Source organism: Phacochoerus africanus, chromosome 8, assembly GCF_016906955.1.
Source record: "Phacochoerus africanus isolate WHEZ1 chromosome 8, ROS_Pafr_v1, whole genome shotgun sequence".
Taxonomy (NCBI): Eukaryota; Metazoa; Chordata; class Mammalia; order Artiodactyla; family Suidae; genus Phacochoerus; species Phacochoerus africanus.
The window spans coordinates 54,164,883-54,186,975 of record NC_062551.1 but is presented as its reverse complement, the minus strand read 5'-3'; the positions used below and the strand labels follow the sequence as shown (position 1 = coordinate 54,186,975).

The 22,093-nt window shown below is 53.2% G+C and overlaps 1 protein-coding gene across 1 annotated transcript; it reads right to left on the bottom strand.

Annotated features, from left to right (window-relative positions):
* Positions 1-1,071: 1,071 nt before the first annotated feature.
* On the bottom strand, positions 1,072-22,064 carry NUCB1 (nucleobindin 1). The gene is made up of 13 exons (XM_047789977.1): positions 21,915-22,064; positions 21,389-21,525; positions 18,325-18,432; positions 14,868-15,000; positions 12,542-12,645; positions 9,234-9,419; positions 8,871-8,961; positions 3,673-3,731; positions 3,313-3,405; positions 3,131-3,223; positions 2,610-2,780; positions 2,068-2,164; positions 1,072-1,955 (listed from the first exon to the last, which is right to left on the bottom strand). The coding sequence occupies exons 2-13, from the start codon at positions 21,512-21,514 to the stop codon at positions 1,843-1,845; spliced, it is 1,374 nt and encodes a 457-aa protein (XP_047645933.1). The 5' UTR covers positions 21,515-21,525; positions 21,915-22,064; the 3' UTR covers positions 1,072-1,842.
* Positions 22,065-22,093: the final 29 nt, after the last annotated feature.

Here is a 22,093-nt window from a genome sequence, read left to right as displayed (position 1 = left end):
TACTGTTGGCTCCGCCCAATGGGGGGTGGGCCAAAAACACTTCGTTCTTCGCCCTGCGGCAGAAAGGGAGGGGGCTTTCTGTTCTTGCCAACTTCGACCCCAAGAGCCCTGTCGCCTTTCATCGCTCCGCCGACTCTTTTGCTCAGAACATCGTGTTTCCGTGCAAACTCCTTCGTCCAGGAACTGGGAACTGCCGGGCTAGAGAGGAAGAGGGAGAGGAGGGGGAGGAGGAGAGGGGATAGTAATAGCAAAGATAACATTTTTACTGATATTTATTACTTATTAATATTTATACAACTCCTGTGGTAACCCAGGCAACCGAGGCTCCCAGCTCCGAGCTTTACTTTCCTCATCCCCAATTTCTTACTTTATTTTTTACCTTCTGCTTTTAAGGGCCGCACCCGCGGCATATGGAGATTCCAAGGCTAGGAGTCGAATCGAAGCTGTAGCCGCTGGCCTACACCACAGGCACAGCAACGTCAGATCTGAACTGCGTCTGCGACCTACTCCACAGCTCACGGCAACGCTGGATCCTTAACCCACTGAGCCAGGCCAGGGATCGAACCTGCATCCTCATGGTTCCTAGTCGGATTTGTTTCCACTGAGCTATGACAGGAACTCCTTTTTAAAAAAATATTACTTTTCTGGAGTTCCCGTTGTGGCTCAGTGGTTAACCGATCCGACTAGGAACCATGAAGTTCCATTTTTTTTCTTTGCTGTCATGCCAGGGCATGTGGAAGTTCCAGACAAGAGATGGAACCCATGCCATGGCAGCGACAGGAGCTGCTTCGGTGACAAGAACCTTAACCTGCTGCACCACAACGGGAACTCCTGAATCCATCTTAAAGAATGAGGACAGAGTTCCTGGGTGGCCTAGCAGTTAAGGATCTGGTGTTTTCACTGCTGTGACTTGGGTTACTGCTGTGTGTGCCAAGTTCGATCCCTGGCCCAGGAACTTTCACATGCCGTGGGCACAGCCCCCCCAAAAATGGAGAATGAAGACGACTTTGAAGATGAAGCACAGATGGAGTTTTGGAAGGAACAGTATTTACAAAGAAACGGAGGCATTGATTTGTTCCAGAAAGTGTATTTGGATGGAACCAGAGTACAGAGCAAGACAGGAAGTCACATGAGGTAAGGCCGGAAAGGTAGGCAGGGTCTCCCACATGAGGCTGAGGGGCTGGAAGCCATCCTGGGGTGAGGTCAGCTCCGGGCCCCCTCTGGGGCTGTGGGGGAAAGGGCTAGGGGTCAAGTCGTCATGGAGGAGGCAGAGGTGGCTGGAAGGCAGGGTCAGGGAGAGCTGGCGCTCCTGGGATCAGAGCTGGGCAGCGCTGCTAAGGGCTCTTCTGGTCCTCACACCCAGCCTGGGGGAAGATGCTGTCTTTGAGACGTTGCTGGTCCCACAAAAGGTTGAGAAACATCATGAGGGACCACCCAAGCCCTGTAAACCAAGAGAAGTGAGCAGCCGGCAGGACTCCAGCAGCTGTGAGGACACGGGATGCTATGGTGGCGACAACCTGGGCGGTGAGGCCAAACCACGGAGAAAGGCAGGTGTGGAGCAGAGCCTCTTGGGTGGGGGGCGCTTCCCTAAGTTCGACTGAGCCAATGAGCGCTCGACTGGATGTGAGAGGGTGGGTCCCTTGGTGGGGGACAGAAAATGAAGGGACCACAGACTGGAAGGCTGCAGAAGCAGAGGCAGCAGAGATGATGCCTGGAAAAGCCATCCTGTTCCCCCTCCCCCAGGAGGCCACACGTGTTGCCAAGCCCCCAGAGGAGGTTGATTGTGACACCTCGAACCCATCAGCCTTGGAAGGAACACAGAGTTCTGGGGTCCCAGATGGATCACAGGTGCTGTGAATCCAGCTGGGGCAGCTCTGGGGTCTGTTCAGGAACTTTCTTTTCTGAAGCATCCACGTCCTTCTGGTCACCAGCCGGAGCTGGGACAGGTGCGTCATCTGGAAACAGGGGGAGGAAATGGTAGCACTAGACAGCCCAGCCCCTTCTCCCTGAGACCCAGGAGTCCGGGCACCCAGCTCCCTCCCTGTCCCCTGGGCCCAGGGCCAGCACCTGTGTCCGGGTGGAACTTGAGCTGTCCCTCGGGGCCAGTGGCTGGGTCCTTGTGGCCTTGCTGCTGCTGTTTCCTCTGTTCCATTTGCAGAACGGCCTGGAAGGGGTGGAGGAATCCCACAGGCAAGAGAGTATGACATCAAGTCTCCATGGCAACGTGCTAACAGTCACAGACCAGTCCTTGCTTGATGAGCCTCGATTTTCCTCATTCAGAGTTGGGCTTAACACTAAAGACCTAGTGGCCCCCACCCCGTTCCATGGCTTGGCTCACTCTTTGGGACAAGGGAGGCTTCTCTTCCCTCTTTGGCCTTTCCCCTCTCTCTGCCTTACAACCCCACTGCCCTTATCCAACATGGAAGCCACAGAGCCACAGAGCCAGGGGATGGGGACAATGTTTGCCCTTACTCAAGATGGCAGCTGCTACCCAGGAATCTGCTACCAGAGATTAACATAGTGGCTGCAGGATCTTCCCTGACACTGGACACACAAGGATAAGGACCACCAGGGTCTCAGAGAATGGACCCACTCCCCTGGCCAGTCACCTGCTGCAGCTCTCTCTTCTGGGCCTCCAGGCGGCCCTGGGAGCGCCCCAGAGCCTCAGTCTCCTGGCTGAGGCGCTGGGCTTTGGCATTGAGCTCTGCTTCCCGGGCAGCCAGCTCTTCCTCAAAACGCCTGAGCTCATCCTCCGTGTAGGCAGGGTGCATCTCCACTGTCTGCCGGGGTGAGGACAGGGGCCATCAGCCGGGTGACTCCAGCCCTGGCCCACCCACACTGGACAGGGCCCCGCCAAAGGGAGGAGGTTCAGGGAGGGCTGGGAGGCCTGGGCCGTGCATGTGGATGGAAAGACCAGAGTGGGAGGTGGGAAGGGGGAGAAAGACCCGGTGAAGGGAAAACAGACCCAAAGAAGGGAAGACAAAGACTCCGGGGGTTGGGGGGGGGACAAGGAGCTGGCATGCGGGAGGTCAGAGACCCAGAGAGAAACAGACATGGCCAGAGATGCTGCAAGAAGGGTTAGGCCTGGGCAAGAGACACATTCAGGACTCAGAGCATCCCCTGGGCTCACCTCCCAGCCCTCCCCAGTGTCCCCGAACTCCTTCCTCTGCGTGGATGCGAGGAACTCATCCAGCGTCACAAGGCGGTCCTGGTTGGTGTCCACCTGGGGAGCCAGGTAGGAGTAAGCAAAGAGCTGGACCTCCCTCCAGCCCGGCGCCCACCCGCCCCCATAGCCAGAGTCCTTCCTCGCACATTCTTCATCACGTGCTCGCGCATGCGCAGCCGCTCCTCCTCCATCTCCCGCATGTCGTCTTCCTCATTCTTCGGGTCATACACCTTCTCCAGCTGCAGGGGCAGATGACAGACAGGCTGTGCTGAGAGGTCCAGGGCAACCTCTTTCGCACCCTCCTTACCCACAGACAACTTCAACTCCCATCAACCTTTGGGGCACCTTGCCACTCCTGGCAGCCTCTTTGTGCCCCGGAGGCTACTGGGAGTTGTAGTTTTCCACTGAACCCACATCAAGGGGACCCGAGGGGACCGCTAGGATCCCTGAGGGGACATGTGACATATCCGGGCATCCTCTGAGCCCAGGGCTTCTGAGACACTCACCTCCTTGGTGAAGAGGGCCTCCAGCTCCTGCTCATCTAGGACACCATCGCTGTTGATGTCTGAGAAAGAGACAACAAGGGGTCTTGGGAAACTGAGGTCGGAGCGGGTGAAGACCCTAAGGCTGGAGAAGGAATCGGGCTGATGTGAGGTCTTGTCTTTATAGGACGGGTAACAACGGGTCCCCGACAGTAGGATAGCGGCCTTCAAGTTTCAGTGCTCCGCACGGCGGTTTGTTGCTAAAACAGCCCTTTCTTTTCCTACCAGGGTCCTGGGGACAGAGTAGGTAAGGGTCTGGCTCCATTCTTGGGCCTATTCTCATGCAGGATGACTTCATCCCTAGCACCTGGGATCCAGGGGTGTCAGGGGCCCCTGCCTACCAGGGCCAACTCCACTCCCATTGCCAGAGAAGGCTCAACCTGCCAATCAGGCTCCTCAACCCCTGAGCCTTGCTCACCTGAGGTCAGCACCCACACGGGTCCTGCAGAGGCGGCCTGGGAATGCTGATCTTGCAAATCCAATGGTTAATTTATTTTCATTTAATCTAATGTCATTTTTTGGCCATGGCATGCAGTGGCTTGGTGTGGGATCTCAGTTTCCAGACCAGGGACTGAATCCAGGCTGTAGTGGTGAAAGTGCCGAGTCCTAACCACGAGACCCGCCAGGGAACTCTCCACAGTGGTTGATTTCTAGCCTGCCCTTGGCTCTCAGCACATCCTTCTCTCCTCTCAACTGCCTGTCATTTTCCCTTCCTGGCTCTGTCCTCCTCCTGACCTCTATGGGCTGGGGTACCCCAGGGGTCAGGGGCCTCTTTCCTAGCAAATATTCAGATCTGTCCAATATGGTTGCCACTAGCCACACGGGCTGTTTCAATAGATTAGTACTCAGTAAGATTGAAATTTCGATGCATCAGTCTCATTTGTCCCATGTCGAGTGCTCCGTAGCCACATGGGGCTGGTGGCCGCCATACTGGGCAGCAGAGACCATTTTCCATTATTACAGAGTTTTAAGTGGTCAAGACTTCCTTAGATGGGTTCCCCCAGCTGCTCAGCTTTCATGTCATCGGCAAGCTGCCCCCTCACCTGAAGACTCCACTGCTTCCTCTCCATTTCCACATAAATATCTTTTCTTTTTTCTTTTTTTTTTTCTTTTCTAGGGCCACACCCGCGGCATGTGGAGGTTCCCAGGCTAGGGTTCGAATCAGAGCTGTAGCTGCCAGCCTATGCCACAGCCACACAAGGCAGGATTGGAGCCACATCTGGCACAGTGCACAGCAATGCTGGATCTCTAACCCACTGGGCGAGGCCAGGGATCGAACCCGCAACCTCATGGTTCCTGGTTGGGTTGGTGAACCACTGAGCTGCGACAGGAGCTCCTCCACATAAACATCTTTTTTTTTTTTTGTCTTTTTGCCATTTTTGGGGCCGCTCCCGTGGCACATGGAGGTTCCCAGGCTAGGGGTCTAATTGGAGCTGTAGCTGCTGGCCCACACCAGAGCCACAGCAACACGGGATCTGAGCCACGTCCACGACCTACACCACAGCTCATAGCAATGCTGGATCTTTCCTTAACCCACCGAGCAAGGCCGGGGATCGAACCTGCAACCCCATGGTTCCTAGTGGATTCGTTAACCACTGTGCCACGACGGAAACTCCCACGTAAATATCTTAACGGACATCGCTAATCTGACACAAGCAGACCCAGTGCCCAGTCTTCCCTGCCAAACATGCTTGCTCTTCCCTCCCCATGCTTCTAGCTGCCCAGGGGGCCTCGGGTCGCCCTTGACTCTCTTGTTCCATTACAACCCTCATCTAGTCCGTCTGCAAGTCCCAGCAGCTTGACCTTCAAGGTGAATCCAGAACCTCACCACTCAGCTCCACTGTCACGGTCCAGTCACCATCATCTCATGCCTTCTAACAAGGCTCCCGCCTTTGGCTCTCGGCCCTTCTAGCCTGTCCTTGACACAGCACCTAGATGGAGCCTTAAGGCAGAGGGTGCCAGGTCCTCTGCTCCAAATCCTTTTTGCAATGTCCCATCTGAGACGGAATAAAATCCAAATTCCTATAGGGCTACTTCGACCTTCCTAAGTCTGTCTTGGTTTTTGTTGTTGCGGTTGTTGTTGTTTTAGGGCTGCACCCCCAGCACATGGAAGTTCCCAGGCCAGGGGTCAAATTGGGGCTACAGCTACCAGCCTACAGCACAGCCATAGCAACTCGGGATCCAAGCCACATCTGCGGCCTACACCCTAGCTCACAGCAATGCCAGTCCTTAACCCATTGAGGGAGGCCAGGAACGAACCCACATCCTTGTGAATACTAGTCGGGCTCAGTACCACTGAGCCACAACGGGAACTTCTGTCTTTCTTTTCTTTTTCTTTTTAGGGCCGCACCTGCTGCATCTGGAAGTTCCTGGGCTGGGGTCAAATCAGAGCTTCAGCTGAGGCCTACACCACAGCCACAGCAACACCAAATCCAAGCTGCATCGGCGACCTCCATTGCAGTTTGTGGCAATGCCAGATCCTTAACTCACTGACCGAGGCCAGGGATCAAATCTACATCCTCATAGGGACATCAAGTCCTTCACCCACTGAGCCACAAGAGAACTCCTATGCAATCTTTCTTACCATTCTTCCCTCAGGCAGTCTGCTCCAGTGACCCTGGAAACCCACAGCTCTTTCTCCCCTGCCTGGGCTTGCTGTCCCCTCACCTAGATGCTCCTCCCTCAATATCTGCGAGGCTCCACCCCTCCCTTCACTGAGATCTTGGTTCAAATGTCTTCTCATCTCTCCAGACCTGTACTGTCCAATCTAGCAGCCACTAGCTACACGAGGCAAATGAAATATAAATTAATAACAACCAAATACAGCGAAAAATTCATTTCCTTGGCATTATGCTGAATGAAATAAGCTGGGTCACAAAAAGACAATTGCTGTAGGATGCCATAAGAGGTAGCTTGAAGAGTCAAATTCACAGAGACACAAAAGAGAATGGAAGTGGCCAGGGGCTGGGGGAGGGGTTGTGGGGAGTTGATTAATACAGAGATTCCGTTTTGCAAGGATGAAAAGACTGTTGCACAAAAATGTATGTGTACTGGGCCTTCCCACTGTGGTGCAGTGGAAACAAATCCGACTAGGAACCATGAGGTTGCGGGTTCGATCCCTGGCCTCGCTCAGTGGGTTAAGGATCGAGCGTTGCCATCAGTTATGGTGTAGGTCGCAGATGTGGCTCAGATCTGGCATTGCTGTGGCTGTAGTGTAGGCTGGCACGATTTGACCCCTAGCCTGGAAACTTCCATGTGCTGTGGGTGCGGCCCTAAAAAAAAAAGACCAAAAAAACCCCCCAAAAACTAAGTGTAGCTAACACTACTGAAATGCACACTTAAAAATGGCTAAGATGGTAGATTTTATGTTATGGGCATTTTACCACAATTCAAATTTTTAAAAATTTATCAAAAAAAAAAAAAAATCGGTTCCTTAGTTGTAAAACCCACATCAGGAGTTCCACGGTGGCTTAGTCAGTTAAGGATCTGGCATTGTCACTGCTGTGGTGTGGGTTAATCTTTGGCCCAGGAACTTTTGCCTGCCTGGGGCATGGCCAAAAACAAAACTAACAAAAAAACCCACCTGCATTTCAAATGCTTAGTTAATAGCCACACAGGGCTGGTGGCTGGTGTATGAGACGCACAGATGCAGAACAGGCCCGTCAGCATGGAAAGTTCTACTGCCCAATGCTGGCTTAGCAAAAACCTTTCCTGACCAGGCTATCTAAAGTCCTCACCCTAGGCTCTTAATCCCACTGTCCTCATTTCCCTGGTACACGTCACTACCTAAGCATCTACTACTTCACTGATTCTTTTTTTTAAGGGCTGCACCTGCAGCATAGGGAGGTTCCCAGGCTAGGGGTCCAATCAGAGCTTCAGCTGCCAGCCTCCACCACAGCCACAGCCACACAGGACCCGAGCTGTGTCTGTGACCTATACCACAGTCCACAGCGACGCAGGATCCTTAACCCACAGAGAAAGGCCAGGGATCAAACCCAATCCTCGTGGGTATTAGTCGGGTTCGTAACCCACTGAGCCACAACGGGAACATATATTTCACTGATTCTAAGATGTATTCCCCCCCAAGCCTGTATATCATTATGCGTGAATTTGGGAGGCATCTTATCATCAACAGTGTCAGTTTAATAGGCAGCTTATGTAAAATTCAAGTGTGTCTTACCCTCCAGGGTCACTTAAAAATACAGGATTATAGGATTATCTGTCTGCCCGATCACTGGCTCTGTGAAGCCAGAGGCTTTGTTTTGCTCACAGTTGTATCCACTGAGACTCCCTGAAGTTGGTCCTTAGAGGTTGCTTGGTAAACATTTGCTGAATGAGGAGTTCCCATCATGGCTCAGCAGAAACGAATCTGACCAGTATCCATGAGGAAGCAGGCTTGATCCCTGGCGTTGCTCAGTGGGTTAAGGATCCAGTGATGCTGTGAGCTATGGTGTAGGTGGCTCTGATCTGATGTTGCTGTAGCTGTGACACAGGCTGGCGGCTACAGCTCTGATTTGACCCCTAGCCTGGGAACTTCCATACGCCCTGGGTGAGGCCCTAAAAAGATTAAAAAAAAAAACTGCTGAATGAATCAGGCCCTGCTAAGCTCTACTGACAGGGTATAGCTTTTGGGTCAGGGCCCTGGTAAGAAGTAACATCAGGATGTAAGACCCAGCACAGGTGGAAGTTGGGCCAAATGCCTGGAGATTGGAATTAGGGGCTGGGCATAGAGGTGATGTTTCTAGACTGGAAGAGAAGGAAGAGGAATATGCCTCTGAATCACCATGGAGGAGGGGCTTCCCAGGGCCCTGAAGACCCGCCTACTAGGGAGCAGCGCCTCCTTAGCAACAGAGCTCCCGGAGGGGACCAGGGCTTCTAGGCTGCCATGGGAGGGGCTCCAGCCTAGCCAAGCCCAGTTTGCTCGGGTAGAGGATACCAGCCAGTCCTTAGAACCCAGAGGTCCGGTGTATCCCAGAAAAGGGGACCAGCTCGTCATGGACAGGGAAGGAAGGGCCTTCTAGACCACCAGCGGAGATAGGCCCAGACTTCTTTGGCTTGCCTAAGTCCCACGAGAGAAGAAGACCCCCTTCTTAGCATTCAGACCCCAGAAAGGTCGGAGCCTCAGGGTTGGCCTGGGTCTCGGGACTCCCTCCCCACCTTACCATGCAGTATGAAGAAGGTCTTGGGGTTAAACCTGTTGGGATCCAATCCATCCAGTTCCTCCCACACCTCCTTCAACTGGGCTTGGCTGCCCTGTGGAAGGGAGAGCCAGGGGCTCATGAGCAAGAAGTCTGGGTCCCACAGGATAAAGCTAGAGATCCCTTTACCCCCATCCCTCAGATGTCATTCCCCTAAAGTAAGAAAACTAAGAAAACTACAAATCCCAGCAGCCCTTGTTGATAGCTGGGAATGAAGAGGGTCTTTTTGGCCTCAAGGTCTGCTGGGAGTTATAGTTTTTCAGCTACTTTCTCACAGAGCTTGGAGAATTGGAGATGCGGGGGGTAGGAAGGAATGGGGGTCCTTACAGGCACATTAACTTTGGGGTGTTCTCGGTGCCGGCGCTGTTGCTCTTCCAGCTTCTTCTCTGCCTCCTTGCGCTGCTCCTCTCCTAGAGACTCCAGATAACGCCGTCTCTCATGTTCCTTGAGCATCTCGTAGCGTTTGAACTCTTCATGATGGGCAGCGTCGTACTGGGCAAGGTCCCGGGTGGCCTGGGGAAAGGGAGACCCTCACTCACCTTATGTCTATGTCCAGTCTCTAATTCAAACCCAAAATGCCAGGCCTTTGGCTCTGAATCTGGTCCGACTTCCACCTGTGCTGGGTCTCATGTCCTGACATTACTTCCTGCCCCATGACACACAGCCTCCTCTCTTTGTTCGAAAAAGATTAGGTTGGAGTTACCATTGCGGCTCAGCGGGTAAAGAACCTGACATAGCGTCCATGAGGATACGGGTTCAATCCCTGGCTTTGCTCTGTGGTTAAGGATCTGATATGGCTACAAGCTGCGACCATAGGTCACAGATGTGGCCTGGATCTAGTGTTGCTGTGGCTGTGGTGTAGGCTGGCAGCTCTGCGGCTCTGGTTTGACCCCTAGTCTGGGAACTTCCATATGCCGCAGGTTTGGCCATTAAAAAAAAAAAAAAAAAAATTAGGATGATTACATGGTAGCAATTTTAACTCACCTCTTTCAAGTCCTCCATAATCTCAAGATCTTAGAGGAATACATAATAAATAACAGCACATGAGGTGGACTTTATATGGAATATTAATATGGAAAGCAGTACAGCTAGGTGGTAAAGAACGTGGGATCTCTCATTATTCTTCCCAGGATTCAAATCTAGCCTCTGCCATGTGAACAAATCCCACCGGCTGTGTGATCCTGGGCAGGTTACACAGTCTCTCTGTGCCTCAGTCACCGCCTCTGGAAAAATGGAGATAACAACACTATACTGGGTTGGATAGGGTCCCCCCAGATTCATGTGCACCCAGAACCTCAGAATGTCACTTGACTTGGAAAGATCTCTGCATGTGTAAGAAGTTAAGATGAGATCCTCCTGGCCCTAATTCTTTCTTTCTTTTTGGGGGGGACCGCACCTGCAGCATATGGAGGTTCCCAGGCTAGGGGCAGAATTGGAGGTACAGCTGCCGGCCCACAGCACAGCCACAGCAAGGCAGGATCCCAGCCGGATCTTCAACCTACACCACAGCTCACGGCAATGCCAGATCCCCCACTCACTGAGCAAGGCCAGGGATCAAACCTGCATCCTCATGGATACTAGTGGGATTTGTTTCCGCTGCGCCACCACGGGACCGCCCTCCTGGCCCTAATTCTAACAAGTAATGTCTTTATAAGAAGGCTACAGAGGAGATGCAGAGACGCGGGGAGAATGCTGGGTGACGACGGAGGCAGACACTGGACTGAGGTGTCTGCAAGTCACAGAGTACTGGTGGCCCCTAGAAGCTGGAAGAGATGCCTCGAGGGAAAGCTTGGTTCTGGCCTAGTGGTGCTGATTTTGGACTTCTGGCCCCAGAACTGTAAGAGGATACTTTTCTGTTGTTTTAAGCCATTGAGTCTACGGTAATTTGTTATAGCAGCTGCACAAAACTAATACATGTAGTAAGACCCTTCTTGACTTCTGACCTACACTGAGATGATCAATTTGCGTTGTTTTAAGCTACTCAGTCTGTGCTTATTTGCTGTAGGGCAGCGGCAGAAAACCAATCCAGCTGGTGGGTGGGGAACAGTGGGGGATTTTCAACCTGGGGGAACTGCAGCCAGGAGACAGCTGTCTACATTGGAAGATATTGTTGGTTGTCACAGCTGGGGGAGGTCTACTGGCATCTAGTGGCTGGAGGCCAGGGATGCTGCTAAACATCACACAAGGCACAAACAGCTACCACAACAAAGAATTATCCAAATGCCAAGAGCGTCCAGTTGAGAAACCTTGCTGGTGAGCATGGACGGCAGAAACAAGAAGCCCGTCTCTGAAAGTGATAGGAATTGAGACCAGGAGAATGACAGTGGAGTTAGAGGAAAGCAGACAGTTTCTGGAATGTTCTGGAAATCAGCAGCAAAAAACCTCTGGAGGACTGAGCTGGGATCAGTCATGGAGCCAGTTGAATGGCTGCTATTATGTTCATGGCCACTAGATAGAGCTCCAGGAGGCCAGAAAAGCAGGCTGAGGCTCAGGCCAGGCTGAAGGGTGGGTTCTGTCCTGGGGGTACTGGGGAGCTATGGAAGGGCTGGGAGCAGGGCAGGGACAGTGGCGAGCCCGAGCATCCCCTCCCGCTCCTCAACCCTGAACTTGGCCTTCCCCAAGAGACAAGACTGTCAATCCCAATTCTCAGAGGAAGACTATATTATTAGCTGCTCTAACAAATGATCATAAACTGGGTGGCTTAAAACAACACACATGTATCGTCTCCTGGTATGGAGGCTGGGGTCTGACATTAGTTTCACTGGGCTGAAACCAGGGTGTTGGCAAAGCCGTGCTCCCCTGCTTCTCTAGGGGAGCCTCTTTTCTTGCCCTTTCAGCTTCTAAGCTACACCTGTGCCTGTGGCCCCTTTGTCGCCTTCTTCCTCCTCTTCTTCCTTTTCTGTTTTTTGCCTATGCTGTGGTGTGCAGCAGCTTAAGATGGGATCTCAGTTCCCAATCAGGGATTAAACCTGGGCTGCAGGGGTGAAAGCACTGAGTCCTAACAGTAGGCCACCAGGGAACTCCCTTTCATCCATCTTCAAATCCAGCAGCCCAGCCATCTGAGGCAGTCAGATCTCCCTCTTCCAAGGACCCTTGGGATGACACTTAGGACCCACCTGGATAATCCAGGATCCTCCTCCCATTTCCAGATCCTCAATTTAATCACATCCGCAAAGTCCTTTTTGCCATAGAAGGTCACATACATAGCCCCATGTTTGGCAGACAGGGTGTGGGTCTTTTTTTTTATGCCACACTCACGCATACGGAAGTTCCCAGGGCGAGGGATCGAATCCCAGCTGGAGCTGCCAATGTCACAACGGCAGCAATGCCAGATCCTTAACTTACTGCATCATAGCAGTTACTCTGGGTGTTGTGCCTTTGGAGGGACCATTATTCTGCCCACAAGGAGGTCACAGAGGGGATTCCTCTCCCCAGTCATATGGGAGGGACAAGACCAGGGAGGGATGTGGATCTAGGTGGGAGTGAAGCCAAGCCTTTCTTCCACCCCAATCCGCTCCCCCGACCCCAAAATGCCAGGCAGGGGTGAGTAGGCTCATGTCCCAGGCTCAGCTTCCTCCTCCTCCACTTTGCAAAGCCTTCTTCAGTCCCCTGCCTCCAGGTCCCCTGCATGCTACCGTCTGGATCAGCAGCTCCAGGTCCCGGGCCTCGAATGTGTGCTGATTTTGTGGGTCCAGGTGTTCAAACTGCTTTAGGAGGTTCAGGTGATCCAACTGCACATCTGGATGAGAGGGAAGAGGAGGGGGGAACAAAATGAACCACTCACGAAATGTTCTTTCTTTCAAAATCCCTATCCTGGGCTGGATATGCTCTAAAGGAGGTCCCACAGGGCCCTGGAGAAGCACTGGAGGCACTCGAATGAGCCTGGAGCCATCCGGGAAGGCTTCCTGGAGGAGGCAACGCCACAACTGAAGCTGATGCTCAAAATAATAACCATGACAATAACCAACATATATCAAACACATACAATACCAGATCTGAGCAGCATCTGCAACACAGGCCACAGCTTATGGCTACACTGGATCCTTAAACCCCCAAGTGAGGCCAGGGATTGAACTCGCATCCTCAGGGACATTATGTCAGGTTCTTAACCCACTGAGCCACCACAAGAACTCCAGTTATCCCATTTTGTGAACGCAAAAACTCAGGCCCAGAGAGGGGAAGGGACTTGGCTGGGTCACCATCTAGGACGTGGCAGTGAGGATTTGAACAGCCGTTGGGCTCCAGAGCACATGACACTCAATCTCTGTCACAGGTTGCAATGCATGACCCCAAATTCACACGGGGGTTGAAGTCCTAATCCCAGGACCTCAGAATGTGACATTATTTGGAGATAGGATCTTTGCAGAGGTGATCGAGTTAAGATCAGGAACTCATGAGGGAGCTCCTGTCGTGGCTCAGCAGGTTAAGAATCCAACTAGTAAACATGAGGATGTAGGTTTGATCCCTGGCCTCACTCAGTGGGTTAAAGATCCAGCATTGCCATGAGCTGTGGTATAGGCCGCAGACATGGCTCAGATCTGGTGCTACTGTGGCTGTGGCATAGGCCAGGAGCTGCAGCTCCGACTTGGGACTCCTAGCCTGGGAACCTCCATGTGCCATGGATATGGAAAAAAAAAAAAAAAAAAGAATGTTACAGGCCAAAGTCCCAGGGTGAGAAAGATGTGTTGCCTGGGGCATGTACCACGAATGGTGACGCCAGAGGGGTGGGTGTGCAGGGCTTTGGCTGGGGGGCTGGGGGGGGGGGGCGGTGGACTTGATCCTGAGGGCACTGGGGAGCCGTGGCCGGTTCTGGACAGAGGAGGGACAGGGTGGAACTCGTTACTACCATGGGCTGAATAAAGGCCTCCTAGAGCCCACATCCAAAGCCCTGTGACTATGTGACCTCTTGGGGCAAAAGAGACTCTGCAGATGTGATCAAATTAAAGATCTTCAGATGGGAAGATGCTGGATTATCTGGGGGGGGGGGCTGTCGTGGCTCATTGGTTAATGAATCTGACTAGGAACCATGAGGTTGCAGGTTCGATCCCTGGTCTTGCTCAGTGGGTTAAGGATCTGGCGTTGTCATGAGCTGTGGTGTAGGTCGCAGACGCGGCTGGGATCACTCGTTGCTGTGGCTGTGGCGTAGGCCAGCAGCAAAAGCTCTGATTGGACCCCTAGCCTGGGAATCTCTATATGCCACGAGAGCAGCCCAAGAAATGGCAAAAAAAATAAAAATAAAAAATAAATAAATAAATAAATAAATAAATATCTGGGGAGGGAACTTGTATGTCATCCATCTAGGAGTTCCCTGATGGCCTAGCAGTTAAGGATCTGGCATTGTCACTGCTGTGGCGTGGGTTCAATCCCTGGCCCAGGAACTTCTGCATGCGGTTGTGGCCAAAAAAAAGTGGTAAATTTATTTGGTACGTGAGTCTCCTTTCCTTTTTAAGCCAAATAATAATTAGACTATGAGATACAGCCTTACATATTAATGCCAGAATCTACATTAGGATAGTCAAGAGTTTTTTTGTAATACTATTGCAATGTTTCTGTAAGTCTGAAGTAACATCAAAAATTTAAATGACCGATTTTTTTTTTTTTAATGGTCGCACCTAAGCTAGGGATTGAATTGCAGCTGCAGCTGCCGGCCTACACTACAGCTCATGGCAATGCCAGCTCCTTAACCCACTGAGTGAGGCCCCGGATGGAACCCATAGCCTCATGTATACTAGTTAGGTTCTTAACCCACTGAGCCACAACGGGAACTCCCTGATTTCTTAACTGAAACAAAAAGTGAAGCCAAGTAATAACAGAGTAATATTAATAAATTGTGCTATTCTACAGGGGTGGGGAGAATGAGGCCCCAGGAGGCCCACTTGCCTAGCGCTAAATCACCTGGAGGCCCAGGAGGGACGCCGCCCCGCCCACAGCCGCCGGCCCCGCCCACAGCCGCTGGCTTACTGGGCTCCTGCTCTGCGTCCATCTTGGCCTTGAGCAGCATCCGCAGCCTGGACACTTCCTGCCGCTTGAGCTCGTCCAGTTTGGTGCGGACATGGTGGCTGACGAAGTCCAGCTCCCGGCTCAGCTTCCCGCTCTGCCAGGAGAGGGGGGACGCCGGTCAGGCTGCCCTCTCTGGAGCCTTCTGCAAGCTTTCTGATGCCTCCTAGGGCTCCCCGAAGCCCCTGAGATAAATTTTCAGCCCCGAAGTCTGGTATTTGAGGCCCCTCCCACCTCTGCAGCCCCATCTCTGCTCATCACATCACACTCATGGATCCGGCAACATTAACTGGGTATAGATGCCTGTTGCAAGACTCTTTCCCAGCCCTGGGCCTTTTGCACATGCTGGTCCCACCGGCCTCTCTCCCGCAAATGCTTTTCCAGCCTAACCAGATGCTCGCTGTCTTTCAAAACTCAAAGCAGGGAGTTCCTGTGGTGGCCCAAGGGTAATGAGCCTGACTAGTATCCACAGGGATGTGGGTTTGGTTCCTGGCCTCACTCAGTGGGTTAAGGATCTGGTGTTGCCGTGAGCTGTGGTGTAGGTCACAGACACAGCTCAGATCCTGAGTTGCTGTGTCTGCGGCATAGGCCAGCAGCTGCAGCCCAGATTCGACCCCTAGGCTGGGAACTTCCATATGCCGTGGATGCAGCCCTAAAAAGACAAAAACAAAACAAAAAACAAACTCAATGCAGATGGCACTTCCCTTGGAAAAATCCCCTAACAACATCCTCAACCCGACCCACACACACACACACACACACACACACACACACACACACACACGCTGGGCTTTGCATGCGATATTACTTCTATCGTCACTTTGGATTATAGCTGTTTCTCAATCAGAGCTGACCCCACCCTTCTCCTGCTCACAGCTCCCCGTGGCTGCGGGCCAGAATCTTGAGCACTCAAGACCCTGCAAGATCCTGCATTTACCCATGCCACCGCCTCCATTCCGGCTGCATCCCTCTGTCTTTATGTCACTTAGAAGGAGCTGCCAGCAGACAGGTGAAGGTACCAGAATGCTTTGCTGGCATGCACAGTTCCTGGTGTCTGAAATGTCACCCTTCTCCTCTGTCCGCCACCCCACATTTCAACTTCTGTCCCAGACCACTGAGAGTTCAAACCTCACTCGCAGCATCCTTTCCCTAGAAGCCTTCTCTCACCTGTTAGATGGATTGGGTCCCTCTCTGCTATTGTTCCCATGGCTTTCTCTGCCCCCTCCTGCCTCACATCTGGTCTCTCCAGCCTGTGAGGGGTGTGGCCTCTGCAGAGGCAGCGGGATAAGGGACCACAGTGCCAGTCAAATTAACCTCAATCAGTCAGGCACCTACTATGAGGGGCCAAGTCCTGTGGTGGCCTCATCAAGTTCGTCCTCTAACCCTGCCCACAACCCATTTTACAGATGAACAGACTGAGGCCCAGGAGGAGAAACCACTGGCCTGAGGTCCCTCAGAAGGGATGGGAGGCCAGTTTCCAGGCTGGTGACCAAGGTGGGGTCCCCAGAGTGGGAGTCCTGGGGCCTGGGTGCAGCCCTGGCATCACTGCACCGCGTGGCCCCTTTCCCTGCCCTGGACCTCAAAAACAGGGCTGCGATGATCAGCACCAATGACAAGTGGCATTGACTGCAGGCTAGATGGGCCCGGCCAAGCCCTGGAAGTGGTGGTCATCGCTGATTTGCACAACCGCCCCCTCAAGGCAGTAAAAGTGCTGCCTGAGCCTCCCCGGTTTCTGAGAAGGAAACCAAGGCCCAGAGGGGTGTGGCCCCTGGCCCAGGGGAGTGAGAGGTGGAGCGCTGTCCCCCTCCAGAACCTGCCTGCCTCCCTGGCCACAGTTTCTGATGTCACTTCTCAGCCGCATGACTTTGGGCAAGCTGGGGGGGCCTCTAGGGTGGGATGAGCTGGGCTAGTCTCTTGTTGGGGGCCAGGCAGGTGGGGACAGATGAGTCCCAGGGATGCTGGGAAGTTTTGGGGAGAGCAGGGCTCCCCTCTCCATCAGTCACAGGCCCTGGGGCAACCCCTGGGCCCAGGTGTTTGGAGAACTCAGGGTGGATCCCCCAGTTCACCCAAATGCGGAGGGGACTCTGGGTGGCATGGGTTGGGTTGGGGGAGGGGAGGCAGGCAGCCCTGTCTCCTCACAGGGACACATGGAAGGTGACAGCATCCTTTCCGAAGGACGCTGCCTGGGGGAAGGGGTGGGAGGCAGGCTCTGGGCTCAGCAGCCCTGGGAGGGAGCCTCAGGCCTCCAGGAAGGACAGACATGGCTACCAGGACCTCAGTGTCCACCTCTGGAAAATGGGGAAGATCATGCCAACTCTGGAGGCTTAAAGAGATTTAAAGGTGATGAGAGTGGAGTTCCCGTCATGGCTCAGCGGTTAACGAACCCGACTAGGATCCATGAAGATGTGGGTTTGATCCCTGGCCTTGCTCAGTGGGTTAAGGATCCAGCGTTGCCATGAGCTGTGGTGTAGGTCGCAGATGCAGCTCGGATCCTGTGTGGCTGTGGCTGTGGTGCAGGCCGGTGGCTACAGCTCTGATTAGACTCCTAGCCTGGGAACCTCCATATGCCATGGGAGCGGCCCTAGAAAAGGCAAAAAAATAAATAAATAACGGTGATGAGAGTGGAGTTCCCATTGTGGCTCAGCAGTAATGAACCTGACTAGTACCCATAAGGTTGCAGGTTCCATCCCTGGCCTTACTCAGTGGGTTAAAGATCCAGCGTTTGCCGTGAGCTGTGGTGTAGGTTGCAGATGTGGCTTGGGTCCTGTGTGGCTGTGGCTGTGGTCAGCAGTAGCTTTGATTTGACTCCGAGCCTGGGAATTTCCATGTGCCACCGGTGCAGCCCTTAAAAAAACAAACAAACAAACAAAAAGTTGACGGGAGTGATGACAGCCTCTCCCGTCGTTTCGAATTCTTCCTGTACAGAGAACACCATGCGGAGACCTTGTAGAACCAGCCCTCACACGGCAGCTGAGGCCTCGGCTACACACGGCCAAACCTTTTGCCCACTTACCTTGGAAAGTCCTATGAGGCAGGTTCAATTGTTTTCTTGGCCATGCCCACAGCATGCAGAAGTTCCCGGGCCAGGGATCGAGCCTGTGCCACAGCAGCAACAACGCCGGATCCTTAACCTGCTGAGCCACCGGGGAACTCCCAGGCCAGGTTCTCTTATTACCCCATTTTACAGATGGGGAAATGGAGGCACCGGGAAGCAGGAGACCTGAGACTTCGGGTCTGCACGTTTAACCACACATCTCTCTTTTCCCCAGATCCCCGCCCAGCCTGTGACCCCAAGAAGCCACTTCTCCCCTGTCTCGGTTTTGCGACGGCTGGACAGTCTCCCCTGAGGGAACTCAGTCTTTTTCTGAACTCTGCCCTCGGAGCGCGCCTCCCCTCCCCGGGCACGCGCACCCAGCCACACCTTGATGTCCTCGGCATTGGCGGCCTGCAGCTTTTCCCGGAAGTGCCCGTCCGTCTCCAGCACGTTGATGACCTCCTGGAGGTACCGGTGGTAGTACAGGCCTGTGTCCTGAGATCACAGGGAGGAACTCAGTAGCCCCAGCCCTGGCCCCCCTCTGGCACTCCCCTGCGAGCACCCCCAACCCTAAGTGGGAGGCCGGCCCCACACGACAAAGAACCTGGAGCCAGCAGACCCCTCCTGCTCTGCAACCCCAGGGCCACAGCTCTCACCTCTTCCCAGGTCTGACCTTAGGGAAGAGGCAGTGGCCACCACGTGGGTAAACACCCGGCCCAAGGCCGCCCACAGAGCCACACGCTGGTATTTGTTGGTGTGCAGTGAAATATACACTCATTCATTCATTCATTCATTCAAGGAGCATGCACCGAGCCCCAACCGTGTTCTAGACACTGTTCTAGGGGACACAGCAAGTGAACCAGACAGACCAAGATCCCTGGGCTCCTGGCCCTGCCGTGTGGAGGCGGCTGGTGCCTTCCTCTTCCTGGGCCTCACTCTCCCATGTGCAAAAGAGGCAATGCACTCCCTACCTCTCAGAGCTGGGGTCAAAAGTAAATGGGGAGCTCCCTTCGTGGCTCAGAGGTTAATGAACCCGACTAGGATCCATGAGGATGTGGGTTCGATCCCTGGCCTCACTCAGTGGATTAAGGATCTGATGTTGCCGTGAGCTGTGGTGTAGGTCGCAGACGTAGCTCAGATCCTGTGTGGCTGTGGCTGTGGTGTAGGCTGGCAGCTGTAGCTCCAATTCGACCCCGAGACCCGGAACCTCCATATGCCCCGGGTATGGCTCTAAAAAGCAAAAAAAAAAAAAAAAAAATTTATTGTCTTAGAATCCGGGAGGTCACAAGTCCAAAATGGGGCTGCAGGGCTGAGCTGATTTTGGAGACTCTTGGGACAACCTGCTTCCTTGCCTTTTTCAGCTTCTAGAGGCTGCCTGCCCTCTTGGCTCGTGGCTTCGCATCACTCTAACCTCTGCTTATGACATCACATGGCCTCTGACTCTTTTTTTTTCTGTTTTTAATTACTTAATATATTTTATTACATTTATAGGTGCAGACTCTTTTTTTTAATCGCCGAACTCATGGTATAGGGAAGTTTCTGACCAGGGACTGAATTTGCACCTCTACAGCGACCTGAGTGGCTGCAGTTGGATTTTTAACCTATTAGGCAACAGTGGGAACTCCTGACTCTGACCTTCTTGCCTCACTCTTTTCTTTTCTTCTTCTTTTTTTTTTTTTTTTTTGTTTTTAGGGCCTCACCCATGGCATATGGAGATTCCTAGACTAGGGGTTGAATCGGAGCTACAGTTGCCGGCCTACCCCACAGCCACAGCCATACCAGATCTGAGCCACATCTTCGACCTACACCACAGCTCATGGCAACGCCAGATCCTTAACCCACTCAGGCCAGGGATTGGATGGAAACTGCATCGTCATGGTACTAGTCGGATTCTTAACCTCCTGAGCTACAACAGACAATCCGATTTTAAAGGAGTCTTGCGGTTTCATTTGCCAAGTCTAGCAACCTTAGTCCTTGGGCAAGTCACTTCAACCTCTCTGTCCCTCAGTTTCCTCATCTGTAAAGTTAACACGTGCCCACCTCATAGGGGCTGTTTGTTGTGAGCATGAAGAGTTAATATCGATAAATATTTAACTCGGTACTTAGTACAAGTTTTAGGTTTACTAAACTTGTTATTGGTGTTTCTAACTCTCTGTGCTGTCATTCTTCACCCTGGCCCCTGGGATCTGCCTCAGCCCCTCTCTGATCTCATCTCCCTCTTGCTCTGTTTCAGCTCCACCAGCCTCCTCCAAGTCCTTCTACTCACTCTGCTCTCCTCCGCCATGCAGGCTTTGCCCAGGCTCTTCCTTCTGCCTGGAATATTCTTTTTCTTTTTTAATTTTCTATTAAAAAAATTTTTTTTTCCTTTATAGGGCTGCACCTGTGGCATATGGAAGTTCCCAGGCTAGGGGTCCCATCAGAGCTACAGCCGCTGGCCTACATCCCAGCCACAGCAGGACCCGAGCCGTGTCTGTGACCCACACCACAGCTCATGGCAACGCCGGATCCTTAACCCACTGAGAGAGGCCAGGGATCAAACTCGCATCCCCATGGATCCTAGTCGGGTTCGTTAACCTCTGAGCCACGAAGGGAACTCCCTGCCTGGAATATTCTTCCACACTCTTCAGATCTCACCCCAAGTGACTATACCTTCACCCTTGACCATCACTCCTGGTGTCCATTCTCAAAGGGCCCACCTATTTGCCTTCCCAGCGAGCTAGGGTGGTCTGTGAGGGCATGGGGCACTGTGCCTGGCTCAGAGAAGGTGCTCAAGAAATGTGTGGAAAGAATGAAGGGAGAGAGGATTCCAGCTTCCCGTCTGTGTCTGCAACGATTTCACAGAGCAAAGGTCTCACTAGTTGGGTGGGGACCTGCCACCCAAGAGCATGGCACGATCTGTTCCAGAGATAGTGATGTGCCCATTCCTAGTGGGAGCTGTAGGAGTCACAAGTGAGGGTACTGGCCTTGAGGATCTTTAAAGTTCAAAATTCCCTAAGACCAAAGGTTTCACACTGTTTGATAAACACACGTTGGAATAAATCAGCAGTGTACATGCCCATCATAATTTAAACTACAACTCCCATGAGTACCATGAGGCCAGTTAGCTAACACCACCTGCTCAAGGTGCTATTGGGAAATGTAGTTCTCCCCCCTCCCCATTCCTTCTTGAGGGGAGGGCATCTTAAAAGAGCGGAGAGGTTTTTTTACTAAGGGTGATGCAGATTTTTCACCTAAAATCTAAACTGATTTTCTAAGTCAGGGACTTAGGAATCTCACACAGACACGCACACAACCGCCCCCATGTTTTTCACCACGTCAAAGCCCTGGGACTGCAAAGAGTGGCTGGGAAACTCCAAGCCGCATCCGTAGCCACCCAGAGGCCACGGTGGGGGAGCGAGAATTGTAGTACTACTGCAAACACCTGGCTGGCAAGCAGGGCAGGGCCACTCACGGGGCTCTCGGTCGCGGGATTCTCCTCCTTGGACGCCCCCCGGTCCAGGGGCACGGCCAGAACAGCGTGCAGCAGCAGCAGAGGTGGCAGGAGGAGGAGGGCTGTAAGGGTCCCATAGGGTGGCATGGCCGCGTGGTCTGCGGGGGGCGGAGAGGTGGAAAATGTCTGTCCCAAGCCTCCTCCTCCCCTAGACCCGGGAGTCTGGACCCCCAGCGCCGCTCCCTGCCTTCCTTCCAAGAGTCAAGACTCAAAGCTTCTCCTTTCCTCGGACCCAGGATTCCGAGGTCCCAGACTTCCCCTCCTCAGACCCAGGCGTCCTGGCTTCCAGCATCCTCTTCGCTGAGACTCAGGAGTTTGGGATCTCAATCCCCTCTTTCCCCAGACCCAAAGGTCCAGGCCCCCAGCCCCCTCTCTTCCCAGGATCTAGAGGCACTGGTGGCCAGCCCATCTTCCTCGAGACGCTGGTCCCCCGCCTCCCTTGTCCCCAAGACCCAAGAAAGCGTCTAGGATCCTTCAAGCCCCTCACCTCTCCTTCGATGCAGAGGGCGTTTTCCTGAGCCAGGACCTCCAGTGCGTTCTTGGTGATTTCCCCCCTAGGCCGTGCCCACTTTCCCGCAGAGGACCCGCCCTCAGCAGCCTGATTGGTCCACGCTGGCGCCATGTTCCCGGGGGCATGTCTAGCGGCCCCGCCCCTGTGGAAGTCGC

Bases quoted from the DNA above. Each gene is read 5' to 3' on its own strand.
- NUCB1 (XM_047789977.1), bottom strand. From the start codon at position 21,514: ATGCCACCCTATGGGACCCTTACAGCCCTCCTCCTCCTGCCACCTCTG. The intron at 12,646-14,867 runs GTAAGCCAGCGG...CCTCTCATCCAG, and splicing joins GGACGCAGAGCAGGAGCCCA to ATGTGCAGTTGGATCACCTG. The intron at 9,420-12,541 runs GTAGCATGCAGG...CCCTTTCCCCAG, and splicing joins TGGAGCTGCTGATCCAGACG to GCCACCCGGGACCTTGCCCA.